Here is a 17,276-nt window from a genome sequence, read left to right as displayed (position 1 = left end):
AATTTTGGTAAAAAATTGAAGTATTTTTCAGATTCTTTTCCCAATAATTTTGAAGAACAATAAATATTTAAATAAAATAAAAAAATATTTATATGAAAACTTGTAAAATTTTGAGATAAATATGACAATTATTTTGATAAGGATATAGTATAAATTTTGGACCAAAGAATTTCTTTTGTATATGGAAGAGTGAGATTTTCGTCCATAACATATCTCATCTGCAAACTGCACTAAAGCAAACATTATTTATCTTCCTTATGGATTCGATGCTGTATTTTTGTAGCTTTTTAATGGTTATTTTGCTAGCTATTTTACTCCATCTTGTTTTATTCTCACCAATATCTCCTCAGATTCTTGAAATTCCTTCTGCCTCTCAAACATTTACATCAAACAGTTATTTGCAGGTAACATAAAAAATTAAGGACTTTGAGAGTATTGTTTAGACAAATAATTTATGAGACACAAGTATTATACGATCACTTGTGTGAGATTATTTCTTTTTGATATTTGTATTTCTTATATGTATATTTATGGATTAAGTCAATCACGTTAAATATTCATGTTTGTTAATTTCAGAGAGTAAGTAAACTTGGAGAAGGATTTCTAGATAGACCAGAAGATGTTGCAGTGGATAAAATGGGAATTCTGTATACGGCCACTAGAGATGGTTGGATTAAAAGAAGGCACAAAAATGGGACTTGGGAGAGCTGGAAATATATTGGGAGAGATACATTACTGGGACTTAAAGTATCATCTTCTGGTCATATTATAGTTTGTGATGCTCAAGAGGTAAATCATCCACTTGTCTACACATGATTAATTAACAAGTTTTATGTAATACCAACAATTAATGTGTATGATGTGCAGGGACTACTTAAGGTTACAGAACATGGTGTAACTGTTCTTGCTTCACATGTCAATGGTCAAAAAATAAGGTAATACACCACAAAAGCAATGAGTTTATAGACCAAACTTTTTAAAAAAAATTTATTGGAGAGAGAATGAGGAATTGGGTGGGGGATTGTTTATCACAAACCACTACATATCAATTTGATCTTGCCTGGTTGTGATCCTCCATACGATAGGAAAAAAAGAAGTAAAATTGAAGAATGGTACCAACAAATATGATAGATAAACAGCAAGATACAAATAAAATGAATCAACAAATAGTATTACACATGAAAGAAAAAGAAACAAAATGTGACAATACTTAGCTATCTACTAACCTTCTAATCTAATCTTCCACCTCTACATTGTCTTATTTAGTCTTATGTCCTCAGTAAGTTGAAATTGTGTCATATTTTGTATAATCAACCCTCCCTAGTTCTTTTTCGACCAATCTTTACCTCTACCTCTCCTGACTCCTGTTACGGTCAAACTTCTCATATCCACACACCTCCTCTTTACATACCGAACTATCTTAGTCTTGATTTCCTCATCTTGTTTGCCAAGGCACCTTCCCCTATACAACTTTGTTTTTAATGATACCGCTCCTTGTTCATGTAAGCGTGAATCTTCATCTCCACTAAATTCATCTTTTAAATGTGGGCATTCTTACCGACACTGTGCTACATACAACAAAGCCAGTCTGACCACCACTTTAAAGAATTTACCTTTAAGCCTAGGCAATACATTCTTATCGTGCCAAGCTTCATTTTATCCATCCCGCTCCAATACTATTTATGACATTATCATCAAGTTCTCCATCTCCTTGAATTATGGACCGAAGATACTAGAAACTTCTTTTATAGGGTATGACTTCAGCTTATTTTACAAGGACCATGGACTTTTTTTCCAATTCATACCATTCTTTTAAAATCAAGTACCATTCTATAACATAGAGCCAATAAAGTTTGGGGAGATTGATTCAATAACAAAGTTTATTGTGAGTTCTGTTGTAAAATTCGGACCTAACTACTTAAATAATTGGTGATGAGAACGACAACGACATAACTTATATAAATTCCAACCACCAGAAGAAACTAGACAAATGTTTCAAGTAAAAGAACATTTATACTTATTCCCTACCACATTGAGGAAACTTGTAAGAGGCCAATCTAGCCCAGCTTTCTGACTCTAAAGTTGCATTGTCAAAACGAAATGAACGATGCCTAACGAGCAAGGAGGAATCAATTCTCAATATCACTACATGAATTTTGTGCAATTTCGTTATAAAATGAACATATAATATGCTCTGTGCCGTGTATATCTCTTCAATAAATATAACCTAAGGTTCCAACTGCTGTTACAGTATGAAATGGGTGGATATTTAGGCAAAGGTAATTTTCTAATACCCTCCTCCCAACCAATTTGAATACTAGGGCTTTGTCTAGCAGAAGTTGAATTTGTGAAGTGTCCCTAACCCACACATGCTGGCTGTGTTGTTTCCTTACCAATGAACCAAATGCATAGTTGGGATGGTTTATATGATGCTGTTAGCAGAAAAATTACAAAAAAAATCTCTGGATTCTTATGTCCATGTCACTTGTCTTGTGGCATAAAGGTGTATTTAAAATCGTTAAACAGATTAGCAGATGATGTGGTGGAAGCATCAGATGGGAGTGTATACTTCAGTGTGGCAAGCACTAAATTTGGACTCCACGAATGGTTCCTTGACGTGCTTGAGGCCAAGCCCCATGGTCAGCTTCTCAAATATAGCCCTTCGCTGAACCAGACATCTGTAATTCTTGATAACTTGGGCTTTGCAAACGGGGTGGCTCTCTCTGCAGATCAAGATTACTTAGTAGTCTGTGAATCGTGGAAGTAAGTGTTTTCAAATTTGCAATCCATTCACTAGCACAGTTTCTTCATTAACACATTCTTTTGGCAATTGGAATCCGAGTTGTATTCAACATACTTTCTTTCCTTAATAATAATCAGATTTAGGTGCCTCAAATATTGGTTGAAAGAAGAAATGAAAGGACAAACAGACATGTTCATTGATAATCTCGTTGGTGCACCAGATAACATCAAGCTTGCGCCAGATGGTTCGTTCTGGATTGCTCTAATACAGGTAAGCTATAACCCACCGTTATGAATGTGAAGTTAATTAAGGGGCAAGGTTTAAAGAAAATGCATCTGTTTCTCTGGTACAGGTAACAGCTCCAGGGCTAAATTTCATACACAAGTCGATCGCTTCAAAACATTTGGTGGCAAGTTTCCCCAAATTGATGAAGTGGGTGATAGGAGCATACCACAAAGCTATGGTAGTGAATGTTGCAGCTGATGGAAAGATAACCAAAGGCTTTGATGATCCAACTGGAAAGGTCATGTCATTTGTGACATCTGTGTTGGAGTATGATGATCATCTGTATTTAGGAAGTCTCAATTGTGATTTCATAGGAAAGTTACCTCTCACAACCTCAACTGATTGAAACATATTCCTATAATGTATGCCTAGCAAACATCATACTTAAAATAATACAACCACAACTGATTGGAACATATTCACGAGGCGTCCCGCATCACCTATTGTTGGTAAGAGCCCAATAATCAGGCCTTGTGTGTGTGCAATTTCCTTTTGTCTACTAGTAAAGATAAACAGGACCCAAAATGCAAGAGAAAAAATGATTCCAAACTGTTGCATTTAAACAATTTGGGATTCCATCAACTTCAACGCCAACCATAACAACATAATCCTAAAATATTTTGTGCAATGGCAATTAGTCATGCTCATTGATCATCTTTCCCAACAACACCAACCTGCCAAAGACTACAACATATAATGCATTCAAGCTGTGAACCCCATGCAGTTATAATCCGGAAAAAACACTACAAAAGGCAAATCAATAACAGTGAACATTATTAACCAATCTCCCTTTTATAAACAGCAGAAATATGCAAATTTCTAATGAAGGAGAGTAACACTTCCATACTCGCATACTTGCTAATGAAGCAAAGAGGTTATGCAACTTGTTAATACTCCTAAATGTTAGGATCGAAATAATTAGGTGTCATGCGAAAGCTAGCAAAGCAAACCTCGAAAGGCCACGAATAAGAAGACAAACGAGAAGTATACCAAAAGGACACAAAGATTTAACGTGGTTCGGTCAATCGACCTACGTCCACAAAGGAGAGTACAAAATATAGAGAAATAACCTCAACCAATTCACTCGAAATACATGGGAGGTGCAAACAAGTGATAACATATCACTACATGTTGTAGAGTAAACTACATATGTAGTTATGAGGTTTTAATTATCAGGATACTGTTCAGGCGCATGCAGGTTGCTAGGGGATTCAATCATTGATAACAAGTTGTTAACTGTCCACATCTGATGTTAATAGTCATGAATTTAATCTTGTATTTAATTAGTCATAAAGACTTGCTTTGTACTAAATATGTATAAACAAATCTGCTTTGACTTAAAGATACAAATATCATCTTTCAATGCCTCAAAGATTTCACTTATATGTCAGCTATTTGCACGTTTCTGAATGTGCCTATCTTAGATGGTCCAGTCTCGAATGGCTTATCTTAGATAGCTCTGCAGGGTAAGAAAAGAGTAGTACTAGATGCCATCCCTACTTCCTGAAAATATTGCATTATTCTAACAATCAGTGAAACTAAATAAGAACTTCCAATCAAAAGAAAATTAGCATATTCTTGAAATAGAGAAACACAGTTCAGATTTTAGGTTAACATAATCAAACTCCAGTTCCTCTTGTGAAGATATGGAACCTGGGTCTAACTCAACCCCAAAAGCTAGCTCATGAGGGAAAGATTGTTAAGTTTACATAAGGAGACCACCGGTCTATTGTTGAAGTGTGTGACCATCTCATCTAAAAACTTAAGTTGTTAGAGAGAACACACTTTTATTAGTTAATGATATTCCCAACACCCCCCTTACGTGCGGTCCTGATAATGGGTCAAGTACGTAGAAATTCTTTTTTTGTTTGGGTGGCGGTGACCATCTCATCTAACAACTTAAGCTTTTAGATGAGATGATCACACAGTTCAACACTTCTTGCAAGTGTCACAGCCTATATGGATTAGCCCGTCAAATGTCACAGCCTATATGGATTGGCCCGAATGGGGTGGGCCAGCCCATATTGACAGCTCTAATCTAGATGGTCCAGTCTCGAATGGCTTATCTTAGATAGCTCTCCAGGGAAGAAAGAGTAGTACTAGACGCCATCCCTAATTCATGAAAATATTGCATTATTCTAACAATCAGTGAAACTAAATAAGAACTTCCAATAAAAGGAAAATTAACATATTCTTAAAATAGAGAAACACAGTTCAGGTTTTAGGTTAACATAATCAAACTCCAGTTCCTCTTGTGAAAATATGGAACTTGTGCCTGAATCAACCCCAAAAGCTAGCTCATGAGAGGAGGATTGCCCAAGTCCATATAAGGAGATCACCAGTCCATCGTTGAAGTGTGTAACCATCTCATTAAAAACCTTAAGATGTTAGAGATAACACACTTTTATTAGTTAATGATATTCCCAACACACACCCTTACGTGCGGGCCTAATTATGGGTCAAGTACGTGAAAATTCTTTTTTAATTTGGGTGACAATGAGATTCGATCACAGGCACCTCATCTAACAACTTAAGTTTTTAGATAAGATGATCACACACTTCAAGACTATTTGCAAGTGGCTGATAATTAGTGTTTATGAGAGGCTATTGTATGTCGTATTTGTGCTCTTCCTAGTGACTAGTATGGTTTATATGCTCCTGAAATGAAGAAACAGAATCTCCACACTGCCTTGGTGTTATAACAATTGTCCATGCAAGGAAATTATGCAAGTAAGTGAGTAGTGTCGAACAAGTATGGTAAAATTGTTGGATAAGAAACAGTAGAAAATCCAGCTTTATATATATCATGTCATATGACAGAATCTGTTCTTCTCAACAATAGGGAATTGAGCTTCACAAGATGCGGAATTGGATCAATAGCTACACTAGCTAATAAGTTTCAACAATATACATGTTGGTAAAGATTGAAGAGCTAGAATTGTACATGTTTATTAATTGGTAATGAAATGACATTCAAGTGATCAGAAGTGACACAGAGAAATGTTGTCTCACTAGCAGGGAATAGTAAGGCCCCCCGTTGGACTAAAATTCACTTTAACGAAACATGACAGTGGACTCGATTGCTTAATATTATCGTGCCAGATAGCTCTGTTTGCACCCCAACTTGATGCTGTAAAGATAGAAGAATTTTCTTCTGATTAGACAATACATTTACAGCATGGCACATAGTTTCCATCTCAATTATTGTTTTTCTATTTGATAATTTATTATTTTTGTTACTCTTATCTTTTCAGTCTTCAGACTGAAAACAACTTTACTATAATGAGGCATATTTTGTGCCTTTGTTGTTTGGTGTAGTACTTGAATGCAATTATTTTTTACCATCTGCTTCTCTAATTTGTGTGGTGCCAAAATTTATTGTATTTGCAGCAGTCCTTGCTGGTTATTGTATTTGCAGCAGTCCTTTCCACATATCATGCTTACGACCACAAGATTCAAAAGCTTACTTTACTTTCTTAAACTCCATGCCAAGTCAAAATCAAACAAACAAAATAAAACGGATGAAGTAATTTATTGCTTGTCCTGACATATCTGCCCTACCAATTTGAGGTATTGTCCTTTTCTACATTTCTTTTCAGAATACGTCCTATAGGTCTCAAGTACTTGTGAAATGTGATTTATCATTTCATTATATATAGATTATTCAGTTACTATTATATTATCGCAGGTTAGCATATACCCGAATATCCAATCATCGATAGGAAGTTTGTCATTCCTGTGGCCTTTTAGTTAACTGTCCACATGCAACTTGAAAGATATTTACTTCATGCATGTAATCTTGTATTTAGAGATAAATATATGATTTGTGTTAAAAATAAGTACTAATAAACAGATTTTCTCTCGCTTGTTATAAGATACAGCATCTGCCTTTAATCTGCTGTATGAGATTGAACTAGTTTCTTATAGGAACTAATCCAATTCATGAAGTATTTGTAAATGAGACTTATGGAAATCTACTCAGGTAAACAACTTTCTGAAAGATTAGAAAAGGAAAATGATTTGGTGAATAAATAGAACTCAGTGTAGAGAATAGCAGAAGAAAGTATAATCGGAAAACTTTCTGCTAGCCCAAGATCGGAAGATTCAACTAAAGAAGAGGAAGCTAGAAAGGAAAAGGAAGAATTTGGATAGGAGAACTTGAATATGGAAGAAGACTCTTTGATTTAGGTTGTTCTTAGATTGATTACAAATGTCTAATGTCACCCCTATTTATACTTGTATAGGGATGCTTCTAGAAATTATTCTAGATACATCTACAAGAAATATCTAGATATTCTTATCCTCTAACTATGTAACAAGAATCTAGATATTTCTATATTTCTATTATATAGAAATGTGAAGACGACCATGACGACCAATGGCAATTTCGAAAATCTAATATTATTGAAGGGCAGAATAGTAATTATTCCTTAACTATTATAATGGATTTTTAGAAGGACATGGACCTTTCTTTTCCATTCCTAATCAGCAAGAGTGTCTTTCTTTCGTTGACCAAAAAATAAATTAAAAAGATCTTTTCAATTTTCATTTTTCCCAGAAGCAATACAAGGTATGACTATGTTTTTTCTTTAAAATTTCTCAAATGATTTCTTCTTCATTCATATTAAGGTTGTTGTTCAAGATCATATGAACATGTCCCTCAATTCGAATATCACACTGTAGTTATAATTAACATCCATAAAAATGTCTACATCAACTCACCCAATTTTCTTAGAATCTTGTGTTCTCTCTTTCAATTACTCTGTAGTTTTGTTCCCAAATATAATGAAGGGTGTGAATTTGATGAAAATATTTTGTAGGAAATAATAAATGGACAAACATTTTCATAATTTTGGAGGAAAAAATACAGTTAGAGATCGAGGGATAGGAATATAAGAGAGAGAAGGAATTGTTTGGAGTTGCAGGGAAAGTGAGTGGGCTTGTTTCATAAAAAAATTTCATCTGCACTAATCCACATAATTTTTCTTACCTTGTTAATCATTTGTTTCAAAAATTTAACCTTACATTGTTATTTCGTCAAGAAAATAAAATTAGATGCAAAGAAGAAACAACAACAATAAGAGGGTGCATGTTTGGAAAAAGAAAGATGAAGAAGCAGAATCGATGGATATCTAATGGGACTAGATCTAGAAAGATCTTTAAGGGTATATTTGTTATTTAGACAATATTTTTTAATTTAATTTTTGTTATAATTGTACTTGTCCCCAAATTCTTTCCACGTGGCAAAAATATCAAATATAAATGCCAAACTATGTTTCTCTAGAAATTTCCATTCATGCTTTAAATAATTTTTTAACGCTTCATATCCTTACCAACAATTTTTTTTCCTATTATATGGAAGAGTGAAGACGACCAGGGGCACTTTTGTCATTTTACCAAAATTATCAGCTTAAAACAATTGTACTTTCTGCTGCAAAATTATTGAATTTCCCAGATACCCAACCAAGTTGCTATTATTATGATGGCCACGTGTACTTTCTATCATGAAAAGATAAGTAGCCGTACTATCTAAAAATGATGGGACCCACTTATTAAATCAATTTATATTTCATTAACACCTTTACTTTTTGCACTAAAATAAATATAAAAAGAAACAAACATAATTTAAAATATATTAAAAAATAAAAATATTTACATAAAAATAAAAAATTAATAAATAAAATGGATAGATAAATTAAATGAAATTAAAGTAAACTAAGAAACTAACTAAATTTTTAAGTAAATAGTTTTAAAATATAATCGCTTGCGATCAAAGGAAAATTAAGATACTTTCATAACAGAGAAACACAGTTCTGATAGTTGTAGATTAGCATAATCAAACTCCAATTCCTCTGCAAGTGGTTAATAAGATCATAAATGAATGATTTGATTTAATATATTGTTCGTGATTACTATTGCATTGTTATACTGAATTTCACATAGAGTTACACTTGTAGGTTAGGATTGTAGTAATCTATGAACTACAGTAGCAAGCTTCTAACCTACAAATATACAAGATGGTACAGATTGAAGAACTATACTTCTGCGCCGCCTTCACTAATTGGTTATGACATTCAAGTGAGAAGTGACACAGAGAAATGCAGTCTCACTACATGGGATAGTAAGGGCTCCCATTGGATAATCAAATTGGTATTCCTCCTCTGCATGCCTTAACAAGTCTTGAAACGAAGGATGCTTCAAGCAAGAGATGGGAACCACAAATCTATGCTTATTATTATGGTTCTCTCCAACATAAACTGCCATGTGACCCTTGGGAATGTCTGTTAATTTTGTTGATGTTGATGAAGTGGTTGCAGTTGATCCTTGACGGAGAAGAATATTGTGTTTAGCATGATGAAAGATTGTCTTGAGATGATTCCTCATTGCCGATGAACTTCTCTTCAACTTTTAGCTGGTAAGAGTGATGTGTAGTGTGAAGAAAGAAACTTGATTTTGCAAATGAGTTCTCTGAGTTATATATATAGTAGCATGACATCGACAGTGTAGGACCAAAATTCACTGTAAGAGAGCTATGTTTGCTCCCCACAACTTGCTGGTGTAAAATAGAGGAAGTTTCTTTTGATTTAACAATACATGATGGCATAGCACATAGTTTACTGCTCATTACCGTGTCCATAACCCCCCTCTGCTTAATTTACATTTCCTCTCACCAGCATTTTCTATTTTGAGTACTGCAAAAATATCTCTTCTTGGTCCTCAATTATTAAAATCAAGAGTGATTGTTTACTTGTTGTCACAATGACTTATTAGTTGTTCATCCTAACATATCTTCCCCACCAATTTGCATATGTCCTATCGGTACAACAAGATGTGGTTATGAGGTCATTTTAACTTATCCGGATACTATTCTGGTGCAGGTTGCAATATGCATTCAATATTCAAAACCATTGATAACAAGTTAACTGTTGTCATGTGACTTCAAATACATGTTGTTCATCATTTATCTTGTATTTAGTGACAAAGATTTGCTTTATATTAAAAATGTAATAAACAGATATATTTCTTTGGTATAAATATGAGATCTTGATGCCTTAATTTTCTACTTTAACTACTGCTGTTGTTATGGGCTATGCGTCCAGTGAGGTGTGAAAGGGATGGGAACCTCACATGGCTTTGATCATATAGCTCAATAAAATGCAGTATCTTTGTTCTTTGTGAATTCATCAGCCTGAAGTAGTCAATTGGCTAAAGAACATCATCAATTCCTATAAAGTTATTGCATGGCTTGCTCTAATAATATTATTGATGTCTTGGGTATAGCTGGTAGTACAATGAAAACATTCATAACAATACTATGTGACGAAGGAACGCGACTATCAAAGTCACCATCTCTGATCTCCATACTTTACTATAAATAGTCTTCTATTACTTCTCAGTCTTTTCTTATGTACTGGCTTGGAGTTTCTTACAATTCCACGATCACCTGTAGTTTCCTATTTCCGAGCATTATGAAATCTCTTTTTTTTTTCCCTCAATGGTTTTATTAAGATTGATTGTTAACCTATAATCACAGTGACTTATTAGTTATTCATCCTGACATATCTTCCCTACCAATTTGGTTTGTCCTTTAATTTCTACATATCTTCTCAAGAGCACTTGTCCTATAGGTACACAACTACATGTGATTATGAGGTCAATTTTAATTATCCGGATACTGTTCTGGCGCATGCAGGTTGCTAGGGCATTCAATATTCAATCATTGATAACAAGTTGTTAACTGTCCACATCTGATGTTAATCTTCATGCATTTAATCTTGTATTTTGTCAAATCAGCTTTTAATGCCTTGAATATTTCAATTGTATATTGCGCCTACCTTAGATGTCCAGGCTCGCATGGCTTATCTTAGAAAGCTCCGCACGGAAAGAAAAAAGTAGCACTAGAAGCCATCCCTAATTTCTGAAAATAATGCATTATTCTAACAATCTTAAAAAGGATCCACTTGTTCATATGCAAGTTACTGAATTTTGAATGCTATAATATAAATCTTGATGATTCCAAAACTAGGATCGCGCAATGGCAATTTTATAGCAAATGATTCCACTTAATGATTGTCCATGCAAGGAAATTATGCAACTAAATGAGTAGTGTCAAGTAAGTATGGTAAAGTTGCTGGATTAGAAACAGAACAAAAGCCTATATCATGTCATATGACAGAATCTTTTGTTCTTAATAGAAAATGCAGGTTAACGAGATGATGAATTGAATCAATAGTTACAGTTTTACAAGAAAATAGTATCTACAATGTCAAGTAAGGAGAGGACTCTATAATCTATTACTAGCTAACAAGCTTCAACAACATACACGATTGTACCGATTGAAGAACTAAAAATGACAGAGGGCAATGTTGTCTCACTGGTTATCATTTCAGTCTTCAGTCTGGAAACAGATTTACTAATGAGGTATATTTGGGGCCTTTGTTGTTTGGTGTAGAACTTGAATGCAATTATTGTATTTGCAGCCGTCCTTGCTGGTTATCAATGGAAGTTCCCTACAAAACAATATGGGGTTTTTGATAGTTATCAAAAGGTTTTGACACTAATGCTTTAGAATACATTGGTGATGAAGCTAGCAGTGCCCCTTGGCTCATTTTGTTACACCACTCACCTGCATTCTTCTTGTTCAGGCACTGTGAATTATCTCGTATTTTGGCCTTCAATCAAGATTGGTTCATTTTCTGCTGTCAGAATGAATAATTAGTTGTTGATCCTGACATATCTGCCCTACCAATTTGAGGTATTGCCCTTTTCTACATTTCATCTCAGAGCACATGTCCCATAGGTCTCAAGTACATGTGAACTGTTATTTATCATGTCAATATATTGCAGGTTGGCATATGCTCGAATAACAATCATCGATAGGACGTTTGTCATTCCTGTGGCCTTTTTGTTAACTGTCCACATGTAAATTGAAAGATATTAAATTCATGCATGTTATCTTGTATTTAGTGATAAAGATTTGCTTAGTATTAAAAAAGTACATAATAAACAGATTTGCTCTGGCTTGTATTAAGATACAGCATCAGATTTTGATGCCTTAATACAGCTCTAATACTATTGGTATTCTTCTTAACAGATCAATCAAGATTTTCAATAGATTAAATAATCATCCTAACATAACTTCTACTTGCCATGTGAAATGATTTCATATATAAAAACCGCGAGATATATAGAGATTCATTTCAGAAAACTATTAAACTGATTGGAAACTAAAGCCTAGATTGCATATCTTAAGATATCATGTAGAATTTTTTAGGCTGTGCTTGTGGAGATAACAAACTGTTTCGTGAATTAGTTGAAGTGCACACGAGCTATCTGGAACTGCAGTCGTACTATAGAAGAATACAGGATAATTTCACAGATAAAGAATTTGGCTATCCATTTTAAGTAAACAATAAACAATTGTAAAAATTTCATTTGTATTGTTTGCTAACTTTGTACATAAGTTTACTACTCTTGCCTAGCAAGATGAAAAATTCTAAGCTCAAAATTGTCTGATGTCTACAACAGTACTATCTCATGGTTCTACATTTCATAAACTCAATCGAGAAGTGACGTAGAAAAAATCATCCTCATTGCAAGGTATTGTTAAACCACCCATCGGATGATGAAATCCAAACTCTTCTTCTGATTTCTGTAACAACTTCTGGAAAGAAGGATGATTCAGGTATGTTATTACTTATTAGCACCACGTATCGTTTCTTCTCTGTGTCACCTACATAAACTGCAAAATGTCCTTTTGGAACATCTGAATGATTTCTTGTAAGAACAGACTGCATTTTGTGGATTTGCTTGGCACCGGCTATCATAGGTAATAAACGAAATCCCATGACTTGTTGATATGTTAATATTAGAGTAATTTAGATTGAACTAACACTTGCCCTGAAGTTTGCCCAAGGAATATCTTATATTTATATAGCTGCTAGCATACATTGTTGTTATGGGGGAGGGCTAACTCACATGGCTTTGGTCATAAAATTCAATAAATTAAAAAAGGCAATATGTTCAATAGTAGTATAGTATGCATCAGAGTGAAGTGATCAAGTTGCTAGGTTTGTTGTGAAGTTACTACATTATGGCCTGCATTATTTTTGTTGCTGATGCGTTGGGAATAGCTGATCGTACAATGATTTCATAACAATACGTACTACTATGTCATCGATAAGGATGTGAATATTAAAGTTACTAAGTAGAACATCTGGATATGGTGCTTCAATATAAATAGGTTTCTGTTAATTCATAGACCTTTTATGAAGTAATTTGGACATGTTCTGCTTTTATTAAATTTTATTTCCTTTAACAATAGACTTCTATTGAAGTATGCATACAGGTGCATGTGACTCCACTTTTAGTAATAATAACTATTTGCATCAAGACAGCCTCCAAGATGACTGCAAAAGAAGTGGTGTCTGCGTTCCTAGCTGAGTAATTCAATATCGCTATAAACTTTAGGACATTTTAGGGACATTCAAAAAGAGTGCAAATTAATTACCGTTAAAGATCATTTTTGGTATGATGATATAGTGATTAATTGGTGGGTAGTGTCATAAAATGAGGAAAATGACTTTTCTAATGCAAGTTGGGAAAACAAGTAGCATAAGTGATTATTTGCAACAAATTGAGTGATAGAAAATAAATTGTAATCATAAATAAAATATTAAAAAAACATAATTTTATTGATAAAACAATGTGAGTACAATTTTGTTCTTCACTTGATACTTGTCTCCTAAGATTTCTTCGTGATTCGAGGACGTATTTCTATAGTGAGTGACATTCCAAGTTTATTGTCTCCTTCCCACTCACCTAACTCTCACCCCTTGAACTCACTTCCCCCATCCCTGAACTCCCACTCCCCCATCCCTATCCGCCTCCATAATATTTTGCCGGATGACATATGAATATTCTTCAGATAATATTTTCTTACTTTCTTACGAATTACTAGAAAATAAATAAGAGACCACCTTATTTTTCAAGAAAACATTTTCATTGGTACCAAACACCCTAAATTTCTGTCAGTAGTTTCCAAAAATGCTGGACCAAATCCACCAACACTCTTTTCAATTCCCAACTTATAGATGGAAGAAAAATTCTGGAACAATATATTTCAAGAATAGCACATAGTTTTGTGCTCAAACTGCGTACTTCCTAACGTCACATAGATTCAGTAATTATTTCTTTTATTTATTATATATATATTTGTTCTGTTTAATAGTTTATTGATTTTTGCTACTTTATCTTTTTACTCAGCTTGTGCTAACAGTTCATTGCTCATTTATGATGTGACCATTTTATTATAAGCATATATAATTGCTCTCATTCTCTGCATCTTTCAATCATAAAAGCTCAACCAAATAATGAATTGTTGACTAATCCTTAAACTCTCTGCAACTTATAATCAAATCAGAAGCATCTGATCTGGCTCAGGCTTGTAGAATTATTAAACTATAATTGCTGAATTTCATAACGTATTTGACTGATGATCTGCTTATATGAATTTGAGTAATCTTTTTTTCTAATGATATAGTTTTTGGTGTTGAATTAGATTCAAATATCATTTTTTTATATGGAATCAGAGTAAGATTCATCTCTGTTTAAACTAAAAATCCACACTGTAGTTGGGTGATCTGGACGTGCAAAAAAGTGTTTAGAGTTCCACATTTGTTGGAGAATGTACTGATGATCTAATTCTATAGACTTGGTGTGACACCCAACTTAAGATAAGAAGTTCCACATCGGCAAAATACATAAGAGATATTGCGTATATAAGTAAGTAGACCTTACCAACTAGTGATGCGTTTTAAAATCGTGCTGACCTAGGCCCAAAGAGGACAATATCCCTAGAGGGTTGAGTCATTACAAATGGTATCAGAGAGGGGCGGTTAACACATGAAAAATGTTGAGTATATAAGTAACCAGATCTTACCAACTAGTGACACATTTTAAAATTGTGCAGGCTAAGCCTATAGCAAATAATATCACTAGCGGACTGAGCCGTTACACTTGGACAATCCTCCCTTCATGAGCTAGCTCCTGTGTAATATATTAGTTGTTTATCGTGACTTTGATCCGTAACAGCCCTACCAATTCAGGTATGTAATTTTCCATCTTTCTTCTCAAGAACACATGTCCTGGATCTACAATTATATTACATGTGAGCTTGTTGTCATCTTACATTATATTAGTACTATATTCATCCAATATTGTTCAATCATTGATCACAAGTTTTTCATTCTTTGTTAACTGTCTACATGTGCATATTATCTCATCTATCTAATCTAGTAATTTAGTAATCATGATTTTATTTGTATTATAAAAGTAGTAATAAACAGTTTTGCTTTGGATGGTCCTGAGATACAGTATCAGATTTGTGATCCCTTTATAAGATATGATCTATATTATTTTTCCAACTAATTTGATGTGTATGATTGAACTAGTTTAATTAGGTACTTTTATATCCCTTATTTTTCTGTATCTACTCATGACACCATTATTATAGATCTTTCACAGTTTTTTTTTTCTCACCCACCCAATATTCGTTATCCATATTGAAGTCCATCGGTAATAAAGGGATCTTTCACAGTTTTAATAAGGCATTATACATAAACGTCCTTTTCAAATTGGCTTTTATTGACATTTATGCCCTCCAAAATTGGGTGTGCACAAGTAGATTTTTAAACTTGCATAAAATTAAACAAATAGACACATTCGTCTTACGTGGTATCCTATATGATAATTTTGTCTCCTACGTAGTGTACTATATGTATTATGCCACGTAGGACGCGTGTGTCTATTTGTTTAATTTTATACAAATTTAAGTATTTATTTATGCACATCCAAAATTAGAGAACATAAATACCAGCTGAATCCAAATGAAAAGATATAAATATATATATATGTACTATGCCTTCTAATAAACATTTTAACATGACTTCCAGTTGGCATAAAAAATGTTATGAGAAAGCCAGCACAGAGATTCTAATTGACTGCTAACATAAATTATGCAAAAACAAAATTAAACAAGAGAATGTGCCTTCTTTAAACTCAATAGTTTTTATTTTATGCACAATCTCAATTAGAATCTGACATATAACTATGAAATTCAGATGCTCTCAACAGTCAAAGGAAAGAAGTAAATAAAATTTTCTAACTAACTGGTCATTAAATGCTGATAATTTAGAAAAAATCTCAATACTTCAGCTAGTTGACTAACTAAACTTTCACCTTGTTGGTAAGAGTTTGAATTCCAGTTTTTTAAGTCTTGTGATCTTAAATTAAATATATGTAAAATCTATCAAAATATCCTTTAATTTTGTGATTTTTGACATGACACCCGAAAAGTTAGAATTAAAGAATTACCAAAAAGAAAAAAAGATTTTTTAAAAAACAAACTAAAAAGAAAAGCAAGACAAACAAATTTAAACGGAGAAAGTCAACAAAACTTGGTAGAGATTACATTTGTTGAAGGCTATGTACATAAGTTTACAACTCTTGCATTACAAGAGCAAAAAAAAAAAAAAAGTGAAATATTCTATGCTCTATTCTGAAGTATTATTGCTTCATGATTTCATTAAGTGTTCAATTGAGAAGTGACATCAACAAATGCATCTACATTGCATGGTATTGTTAAACCACCCATTGAATGATGAAACCCGAATTCTTCTTCTGCTTGCCTTAATAATTTCTGGAAAGAAGGATGATTCAAGTACGTTATTGGGACCACGAATCGTTTCTTCTCTATTTCTCCGATGTAAACTGCAAAATGTCCTTTAGGAACATCGGAATGATTTCTTGTAAGAGCGGATTGCAGTTTGTAGATATGTTTAGCACCAGAAATCATCGGTAACAAACGAAATCCCATGACTTAATTACTTCTCTTGTTATGTAAGTGTTGGTGTTTTGATATATTGATATTAATTTGGTTGAATATCTATAAAGATTTTTTTTATTTTTTGTTATGAATTTTGAAGTAGAGAGTTTATATTTATATAGTTGTTTGCATATGTATTGCCACAATGACACCCCAATGTAAGCTGTTGTTATGGGCAATGGGTCATGTTCTGAGCTACTTCACATGGTTGTGCTAATATTGCACAATTAAAAATGTTCTGACTTGACACGAAAAGAAAATAAAGAAGATTTTTCAATTTTGTGATTCTAACTTAAATTATGTCAAATGTACTAAAATATCTTTTAATCTTGTGAATTTAAATATGCTACGTGAAAAGTTGAA

The 17,276-nt window shown here is 33.4% G+C and overlaps 2 protein-coding genes and 1 pseudogene across 2 annotated transcripts; 1 reads left to right on the top strand and 2 right to left on the bottom strand.

The window, feature by feature from the left end:
* The first annotated feature begins 227 nt into the window (after window positions 1-227).
* LOC125828869 (protein STRICTOSIDINE SYNTHASE-LIKE 4-like) lies at window positions 228-3,386 on the top strand. The gene is made up of 6 exons (XM_049508186.1): window positions 228-404; window positions 577-789; window positions 868-935; window positions 2,527-2,763; window positions 2,881-3,013; window positions 3,096-3,386. The coding sequence occupies exons 1-6, from the start codon at window positions 258-260 to the stop codon at window positions 3,372-3,374; spliced, it is 1,077 nt and encodes a 358-aa protein (XP_049364143.1). The 5' UTR covers window positions 228-257; the 3' UTR covers window positions 3,375-3,386.
* A 9,172-nt stretch (window positions 3,387-12,558) lies between these two features.
* LOC125828871 (auxin-responsive protein SAUR22-like) lies at window positions 12,559-12,876 on the bottom strand (annotated as a pseudogene).
* A 3,737-nt stretch (window positions 12,877-16,613) lies between these two features.
* Window positions 16,614-16,904, bottom strand: LOC125828907 (auxin-responsive protein SAUR22-like). Its single transcript, XM_049508217.1, has one exon. The coding sequence runs from the start codon at window positions 16,902-16,904 to the stop codon at window positions 16,614-16,616; it is 291 nt and encodes a 96-aa protein (XP_049364174.1).
* Window positions 16,905-17,276: the final 372 nt, after the last annotated feature.

Source organism: Solanum verrucosum, unplaced genomic scaffold (genome assembly GCF_900185275.1).
Source record: "Solanum verrucosum unplaced genomic scaffold, falcon-dt-bn FXZP01000067.1, whole genome shotgun sequence".
NCBI lineage: Eukaryota > Viridiplantae > Streptophyta > Magnoliopsida > Solanales > Solanaceae > Solanum > Solanum verrucosum.
The sequence above is the reverse complement of the archived record's forward strand: the minus strand, read 5'-3'. Positions and strand labels throughout refer to the sequence as shown.

What these genes read in the sequence shown, in the direction of transcription:
- LOC125828907 (XM_049508217.1), bottom strand. Translation starts at nt 16,904, where the DNA reads ATGGGATTTCGTTTGTTACCGATGATTTCTGGTGCTAAACATATCTAC.
- LOC125828869 (XM_049508186.1), top strand. Translation starts at nt 258, where the DNA reads ATGGATTCGATGCTGTATTTTTGTAGCTTTTTAATGGTTATTTTGCTA. An exon ending in TAGTTTGTGATGCTCAAGAG is followed by an intron (nt 790 to 867) that starts GTAAATCATCCA and finishes TATGATGTGCAG; the next exon opens with GGACTACTTAAGGTTACAGA. An exon ending in GTAGTCTGTGAATCGTGGAA is followed by an intron (nt 2,764 to 2,880) that starts GTAAGTGTTTTC and finishes AATAATAATCAG; the next exon opens with ATTTAGGTGCCTCAAATATT.